Source organism: Petaurus breviceps, unplaced genomic scaffold (assembly GCF_028583685.1).
Source record: "Petaurus breviceps papuanus isolate PSGF00001 unplaced genomic scaffold, PetGlider_PUasm1.0 221, whole genome shotgun sequence".
In the NCBI taxonomy this organism is placed as follows: Eukaryota; Metazoa; Chordata; class Mammalia; order Diprotodontia; family Petauridae; genus Petaurus; species Petaurus breviceps.
Window position 1 is genome coordinate 5437242 of NW_027185877.1, and position 8646 is coordinate 5445887.

General features: G+C 35.4%; 1 protein-coding gene across 2 annotated transcripts in view; it reads right to left on the bottom strand.

Annotated features, from left to right (window-relative positions):
* Nucleotides 1–8646, bottom strand: part of NAV3 (neuron navigator 3) — a 499276-nt gene that overhangs the window by 19931 nt on the left and 470699 nt on the right. For both annotated transcript variants that reach the window (XM_069094807.1, XM_069094808.1), the window contains 3 exons: nucleotides 4385–4482; nucleotides 728–823; nucleotides 277–445 (listed from right to left, as the gene is read on the bottom strand). In XM_069094807.1, coding sequence (XP_068950908.1) covers nucleotides 277–445; nucleotides 728–823; nucleotides 4385–4482 — 363 coding nt within the window. The remainder of the gene's footprint in view (nucleotides 1–276; nucleotides 446–727; nucleotides 824–4384; nucleotides 4483–8646) is intronic.

Below are 8646 nucleotides of genomic sequence, written 5' to 3' on the forward strand. Positions count from 1 at the left end.
GAGGCCCCTTCCAGCAATAAATCTATGATCCGATGACTCCTAATGTTAAACTTTAAATCCCAGTCAGAATCTCTAACCATTTCACTTTCAATTTTACCTCTGTATCTCCAATGACTTTGTTTTGATAAGATTGTAATATGTTTAAATGTTAAAAATATATATTTTTTTTAATTTTAAAAAAGTTATACAAATTAAAAAATGTGAAAATAAAGGAGAATTGGGGTAAAATTCAGCTTTGTTGGTACAAACACAATTGTCTCCCCCCCCCCTTTTTACCTTTAAGGTTCACAGTGATGATGTTATTATCGCCAACAAGATATCCACAAGGCAGCAATTCAGGCACTTCTAGACTATGGGATCTAATTAAATCCCCTATACAGTAGCTAGCGATACAGTCAGAGCTCAAACCAAGACTAGTGGATGTATCAATTCGGAACACATACTCCTAAAAATGAGTACACACAAAAACACATTCAAACAGGGGTTTAGTGCATGTAACACAAAGAATAGAACACAGGGTGGTCTGGAGCCAAGTGATTAAAAATTGGAGGAACAGGTGACATGAAAGTAATTAAAGTCCAATAGCATTAGCCAAAAGAGGTCTTAATGAATATTTTAAATTAGGGAGCAAATAAAAAATCAATTCAGCCTAGAACATTAAAAGGGAGAGGTATTTAAAATGGGAACAAATACTGAAATCAATACTCTGCTACTGTACAGATCCTACCTTGAAAAGACGTCTAATTACACCATCTAATACATCCCACTTGGTTTTTCCACTAACACCAATGGATCCTATCAAGTATGCCTGAGGCTTCTGTTCCTTTAAAAAAGAAAAGAAAAGGAAAGACAAAATAAACCAACATCAAATTCAGCTGCCAATCATGCAATCATGTTTGATTACTGTGTTGTTGCTTTTTAAAAACAGATATGTAATTAATTAAGCAGCAGTTAATATCTTTTTTTTGAAACTGGGTCTGCTCATCTTACCAACTTGAAAGTGCCTGATCCCAATATTAATAGTAATGGAACATTTAACCTGCTCCATTTTTCCAGCCTAGGTAAGTTGATGCTTCTCTAAAAAGCATGGTGGTCCCCTGCTTCTGTGGGTTCACCATGCTAGTGCTAGATTTAGTATAGAACACCAATTATTTTCATCCATGCCATAGCTCAGAACTCCCAAACTCAAGTAATCCATCAGCCTTTCTGGGAACAGGGAGTACAAACACGTGCCACCATACCAAGTGAGACAACAGAATGTTCACACTTACACGTTCATGTATTTTCCCATATAAGTACTATTTTGCTGATACAGATGGAAAGGGCATTGTTTAAAGGGAATAGAAGAGAAAGAAATGAAGTTGTTTAGTAGTGATGTCATGGGCTATGGATAGGAAAATCGAGACAGTGTGGGTACAGGTATATTCTATTTTAAGAAACATGTTTCTGAAACCATATTTTTAAATTACATTTTTTGGGTAAAAATCATATCAGTCAACAAGCATTTGTTAAGTGCTTACTATTTTACAGATATTATGCCAGGGACTTGGAATATAAAAACAAAAGTAATATCATTCCTTGCCCTCGAGGAGAAACTTCTTTATATGACTCTCCCCCAAAATTTGAGGAGGATGAATATACAATACAAATAGTTGACTTATCTGCTTTGTAGATTATTGGAAAAGTTGACATGCTTCTACAGCTCATGAAGTGAGTTTATGGCTTAGAATCTTTGGAGCATTCACTTTGGTTATAAATTTAGGTGTGCCATGTTACTTCTCAAAGTTAAGTTTCTCAATTACCTTAAAAACAATTTTAAAGCACTCTGTTTTTGAAGCTGAAAGGCATAAAATCTTTTAGATCACTACCAATTTAAAGTGTTTACCATTCTCTTAAATTCTCCAATTAAAAAAATTTACCACTGATTCTTTTATAGTTGTTTAAAAAGAGTTTAGGGGGAAAAGCATTTAGAGGGAAAAAGAGTTTAGAGGGGAGAGCCAGAATACAGATATCTAAGAGTTCAGAGATAATAACTTGGAGAAACTGAAAAGGGTCTGAGATTGAGAGTCAAAGGACCCATGTTCAAATCTTGCTTCTGCTACTAACTAAATGAGTGAAAATAATTTTATCTCTAGTTCCTTCCAGTTATAAATCTCTATATTTATGATGTCATGACCTGAGATTCTACAATAGATATTGGCTTAAGAGGATAGGAGACTGACATGAATAAAAATTTGGTGCGAGTATCTATCCAAAGAGGACAAGATGACATGTAGTTAAACTGATGTATCTATCAATAGAAGAATTACTAAACAAATTATAGGATAGAAATGGTAATTGTTGTTGGTAACTGTTGATGGTAATGAATGTATTGGAAAATTATTATATAGTAAGGAATGATCAAAAGTTCAGAAGAATTTCTTATCCTAACAAAATTCTAGAATACTTCCTTAAAGGGATGATTCATGAGAACTTGGGAAAGAAATAAGTCATACTAGATGAAGTTAATTTCATTTCTGACAGGTACATAAGAAAACTTCTATAGACATACAATCAATATCCATTTGGAGGGGTGGTCTTTGATATAGTGTTAATGACTCTTATTTTCAGAATTTTTTTTTCAATAACTTATATAAAAGCATAGTAAGACTGCCTATCTCAATTCTGGATAACATGAAGCTAGGAGGGTGAGATAATTAGCTAACAAAATTGGTACCAAAAAGATCTAGATAGGGCAGCAAAATGGTTGTAATTTAGTAAGATAGATTGTAATAAAAATAAAGCATTGCACTTGAGTTTTTAATAAAAAATCATCTACATAAATATACCTAAAGGGTAGATTTCAAATTCAGTACAAATTATGAATGGTATATGACAGTCCAAATAATAATTAATGTTACCTAATAGAACTTTAACATTGGGGATGAAGGTGATACTCCTACTGTCTTGGCCCAAATACATTTCCAGTACCATAACCAGTTTTAGGTACCATATATGGAGTGGGCATAAACAATCTGGAGGATTGCCAAAGGTAGTGACCAGAATAGTGGAAGAATTGGAAAGCATGCCCTAAAAAGACCTGGAGAAAGAAAGATTTAAGAGGATCATGGCAGCTCCCTTAAAACAGCCTATCTTTCTAAATTTAGGAAGTTGTTTTTGTGAAAGAGAATTACATGTGTTTTTCTAGGTTCTAAAGACCAATATAATGTGGACTAGGTAGGTATAATAGGAAGCAAATTTTGGCTCAATATCTAAAAAAGAAAAATGCTGTTTATATTATCTTTCACTAAGTACAATATCCTGTCAGTGGTTGTCAGACATGATAGATGACATTTTTGTACCCAAGATATGAAATTGGATATCTGAAATATCTTCCAACGCCAAGATTCTGTGAATTTTTTGGTCCTAATTTCCTTCAGAGCTCAGCTCAAAAGTCATCATCTCTTTGAATCTTCTCCTTATTCCCTCAGATTCTCATGCCTTCCCCTCCCTCAAAACATGCTTTGTGTGCATGTGTATAAGTACATCTCTTTGAGATAAGCTCTGTGAGGGTAGGAACAATTTCATTTCTGTCTTTGTATACTCTTGTCTCTTCTTCTACAGCCCCACTCACCATCTACGTAACTTTCTGGACCAAAATGCCCCTCTCTGATAACCCTTCTCCTGTGTGGGTTGGTTCTGCCAATTCAAATTCAATGGCATAGGAACAAGGGCAGTTTTTGCTTTTGTATTTTCATCCCCAGTGCTCAGGACAAAGTTTGACACACAGTGAATTGTTAACATATGGCTTTTCTTTCCTTCCTTCCTCTACTGCTTAACAAAGTACCTGAAAAATAGGAAGCACTTAAGGGGTGTTTGTTGCTTGATGAAATGTTATCTAAAAAAAATTCTTATAAGTCTATCATTCAGGCTTCTGTTTTGGAAAGGTGAGACAAGTTGACCAATTGGTATTTTTGGTTACTCATTGCTTTTTTAGTATGCAGTACAGTGCTCAGAAACCCCATTTCTTTGTTTAGGAAAGCACTACCAGCCACTGAAAGAATGCTTCACTTTATAAAGACTAAATCTTCTACTGGTGATACCGATAATACATCTTGACAACATGCACAATCAGATATGCCTTTAACTTCCATTTAGAAGTATGAAGTCAAAAGATCTGGGCTTGGATGAAAACATGCTACATGAAGAATATGGGAGTCACATCTGTTTAAGTAATTATCTCATTTGTTTTGTGATCTGTAATCACCCTACATGATTGTTCAAAAGGCCAAGAGAAGTCTTTTGCTATAATGTTACCACTGGAAATCAGAAGAGAGAAAATATTTATAACTTAAGGGATCTTTCTACACCCACAATAACAGAGAAGATAGTATAAGTGGAATACCTTTGATTGACCATAGCCCTTGCTAATAGATACTATAATTTTCACGCTGCGGCCATCTTTATGAAGAGTTCCATCAGTAGCATCTTCCAGTAAAATATCTATGAAACAAGCCACCAATAAAATCGGCATTACAAGAAAATGGAATAAGTTGTTTTCACTTGTAGTCAATCCCACCCCATTACTTTACATATTTCAATGGAAATACCAGTGCTATCAGGTGCAAATAACTGTATTTGAACTGATTTACACATTTTAATCTACTCAAATCTGAGAAACCAATGAAATTTCTTTCTTTTTTTCTTTTTTAAATCAGCTTCTACATTTAAAAGAACTGGCTCTTTCCTTGAAGCTAGAAAATATAAAGTTCCAATTTTATTATGTGCTTGTCTGTTTGAAGGAACCAATCCTTCTTTCCCCCAGAGCAGACATTATGAACATAACAACATCTGGGTAAAACCAGTCACTATGAAAACTAGGACATTTAGAACAGCAGCCTGCCTTTCCTATCCAATCAAAAATGTCCATGCTCAAGTTCTCATGTAATCTATGGACTTGAAAGGTACTGCAATAGACTGTCAATGCAAATTATTTTCAAACATTTGGGCACATTCCCAGCTGTAGCACTGCTTGGACTATCTCAGTAATTGTTAGGCTCTCATTTAAACCACAACCACATTTTTTCATCTACAGCAGCATATTAATAGTAAGTACTTTATGCATTATATGTTTACCATTCTGCAGCCAAGATGCCTTTCAACTTATTTGGCTAAGAGGGGAAGAAGAAAGATTCTCTTGACTCCTTGTTATATGGATTAGGGTAAGATGTTGCCTAACTTTTTATACTATTGGGTTTTTAAATGATTAAAGGTTCATTTAATTTCTTTTGTGGGACTGGAAAAGGAAGGGGTTGAGAGTGGTTCAGACCTGTTGCTTCATTATTATAGAGAGTTTCCAATGGGGAAACTTCTGTCAGTTCAGTTGGCTACTGTCATGTAAGTTATTCATCAACAAGCATTTATTAAGTACCTTCTGTGTGCCAGAGATTGTGTTAGGTACTAAGAAAACAAAGGAAAAAAATGAAACAATATCTGTCCTCAAAGAGCTTACATTTCATCAGGGGAGATGACACATATGTAAAAACATATACAAAAATGAATTGTTATTTGCTCAAATTGCTGAGGAGTTACATAGCTTCCCTAGCATCACATAACCAGTATTAAGAGGCAGTATATGGACGAAAATTTAGTTGACTCCAAAGTTAGCTTTCTACCCACTGTAACATGCTTCCTCTCAATTATTTTTCCCAATGATTTTCAGCATTTAAAACTCTATAAGGGCATGGACTTTTTGTTTTGTTTTGTTTTGTCTTTGTATATCCCTAGTGCCTTACAGTCACTGAATAAACACCCTGCAGTTACCCATGCCCTATGGAAGACAGAAAAACAGTTTGGCTGCTTCACAGAAAACACAGAGTAACAGCAGAATATAAGTGCTATGACTCTAAAAGCCTAGACCCATAACAGTGAAATGAATGAAAGATGCCTGATGACAACTATATCATTTTTATCACTTATGTTGTTTAGAAAATGGAAAGATTTGGAGAAAGTATGTAAGAAGATACATTAAAGACTAGACTGATACAACAAAAAAAAATCAGACTAAATAGAGTGTGGGGTCTGAAGAATATGGGGGTACCTTGGTTTGACAAAAAGTATCTAATTCACATCTATCATAACACTATCATTCCTTCCCCCCTCCAAAGCATTCTGTGCAACTCTTGTTAAGCAATATTTAATTACATTTTTCTCCCCAGAAACAGGTAGTGACTTCAGTCAAATTTCACATCTAACCCACTTTAGGGAAATCTATTAAATCTACTAATTGGATTCTCCAAAATCCAATACATCATGGACATTCTTTAGCAGTTAGATTTACCTGATTTGCTGACAAATGAGTTGTTAAAAATTTTGCCTATGAGGTTATCATTTCCCCAGATGAAACATTATCCCGTTCCTCTCTAAGTAATATTCATTCACCTTTCCACATCATGGTTAATAAACATGATTAGACTGGCACAGTGGATAAAGCTCAGGTCCTGGAGTCAGGAAGAACTGAGTTCAAATCCAAAAAGTAATTAACAAATCAGATACTAACTAGCTATGTGACTTCAGGCAAATCTTTTAACCTCTGCATCAGTTTTCTCATTTGTAAAATAAGGATAATATATAATAGTAGTACCTACCTCCCAGGTTTGATATCAGGGTCAGAAGAGATAATTATAGAATGCTTAAGATAGTACCTGGCATATAGTATGTTATTCAGTCATTCAATTGTGTCCAGCTTTTTATGATACCACTATGGTCTGTACAATGCTAATGCTGTCCATGGGATTTTCTTGGTGAAGAAACTAGAGTTCTTTGCAATTTTCTTCTCCAGTGGATTAAGACAAGAAGTGATTAAGGTCTTAGGTCTTATTTGAACTCAGACCTTCCTGAATCCAGTGGCAGCACTCCACCCCGAGTCACCTAGCTGCCTAGGCACATAGTATACAATATACAAATGTTATTACTATTATCATATTATTAATTATAGCACTTAGCACAGTGCCTGGAACATAAGTGTTATATAAATCTTATCATAACTTTATTATTATCTCTCAATATTGCATTTCCTGATCTCAGGATCATGGGATGAGTATTATCCTGGAGTATGAGAATCTTTCTTTAAATCCTCTCTAGCTGTCTAAGCTCACAATAAATCACTTTGGCTCTTTGAGTCTCAGGTTCTGTATCAGTAAAATGAGGGCATTGGACTAAATGGTCTTCAATGTCCCTGTAACCTCTAAAACCATAATCTCCTCCTCCTTATTTCATATACCTCTATGTCACTGAAGGACTCTGCTTTTATCATGCAATTTGATTCTAAGGGCCTTGAATGCAAGGACAGCTATTTCTCCTTAATGATTATCTTCCGTGTGTACAGCAGTTTTTAAATTAATATTGCTAGTTGATGGAAGCAATCAGTGTCAGAGTGTCTAGCCATCAACTGATTGAAGCTGATGACTGATCACAGAAACAACTCCAGAGAGAAAAACAGCAGGTGTGACACATGGGGTGTGACCACGTAAGATGCCAAAATTCACTGTACTTTTTTCCAGTCCAAGTATGCAAAATAATATTTTTTTCTCACTTTACTTCCATGTTTCATGGGCTGGAAATTTCCTAAACCCACCTCTTTTTCATCAACTTTCCTCCTCCCATTAATTTATTAGAGGCAGTGAGTGGTGTGAAGGATAGAGGGTTATGCCTGGAGTCAGGATGACCAGAGTTCAAATCTAGCCTCGGACATTCAATAGCTTGGAAATAATAATAGTACCTACCTCCTAGAGTTCTTATGAGGATCCAATGAGAGAATATAGATAAAATGTTTAATGCAGTATCTAGCACTTAGTAGGCTCAATACAAATGCCAATTATCATCATCACCATCAATTACAAGCTTTATTTTTATTACTTAAGTCTTGGTGTCCTTGAATTTGTAAATTATCAAAAGTCTAACCTTGAAAATAAGAGTCATAATATGGAAAATAGGATGAAGGTGACTTTTTTACTTCATGCTAAGCTTCAGTGGTGAAGTCTATCACCAATGGAAGTTCCAATGATATGTTTAGTCAAAGAGTAAAAAAAGTACACATCTTCTCTCTTAGGTCTTATTCATGAAAATTGGCAATGCTCTAGCAGTGAATATTTGAATTATAATGTTCCAAAGAGACTTCTTTTTAATTTTTCCATTGCTGTGAGTGTTCCCCCATTTCTTTCCTCTTCTTCTATCTCAGCCTACTGAGCTCCTGATCTTTAGTATGAATTCTTTCCTCTCTTCAGTCCTTGGAGCCTGGGCTTGGCTCTTGCCATATGTCTCTTCTGATCATTTTCAAATATATAAATCCAGTCCTACTTTCTGGCCCGAGCTTCAGTTCCATATAACCTAGCGTACATTTTAATCGTGTGTACCACAGGCATCTCAAGCTCACCATGTTTTTGCGGAACTCATTATCATTCCTCCAAGACTCCCCTCTATTCAACTTCCCTATTACAATAGAGAATATCAGCATCTTCCCAGTAAACCATACTCATGACCCAGGTGTCATCCTCAGCTCCTTACTCTCATTTCCACTAAAAATCCAATTTCTTATTTCTACCCCTACCACATGTCATATACATCTCTCTCTCTCTCTCTCTCTCTCTCTCTCTCTCTCTCTCTCTC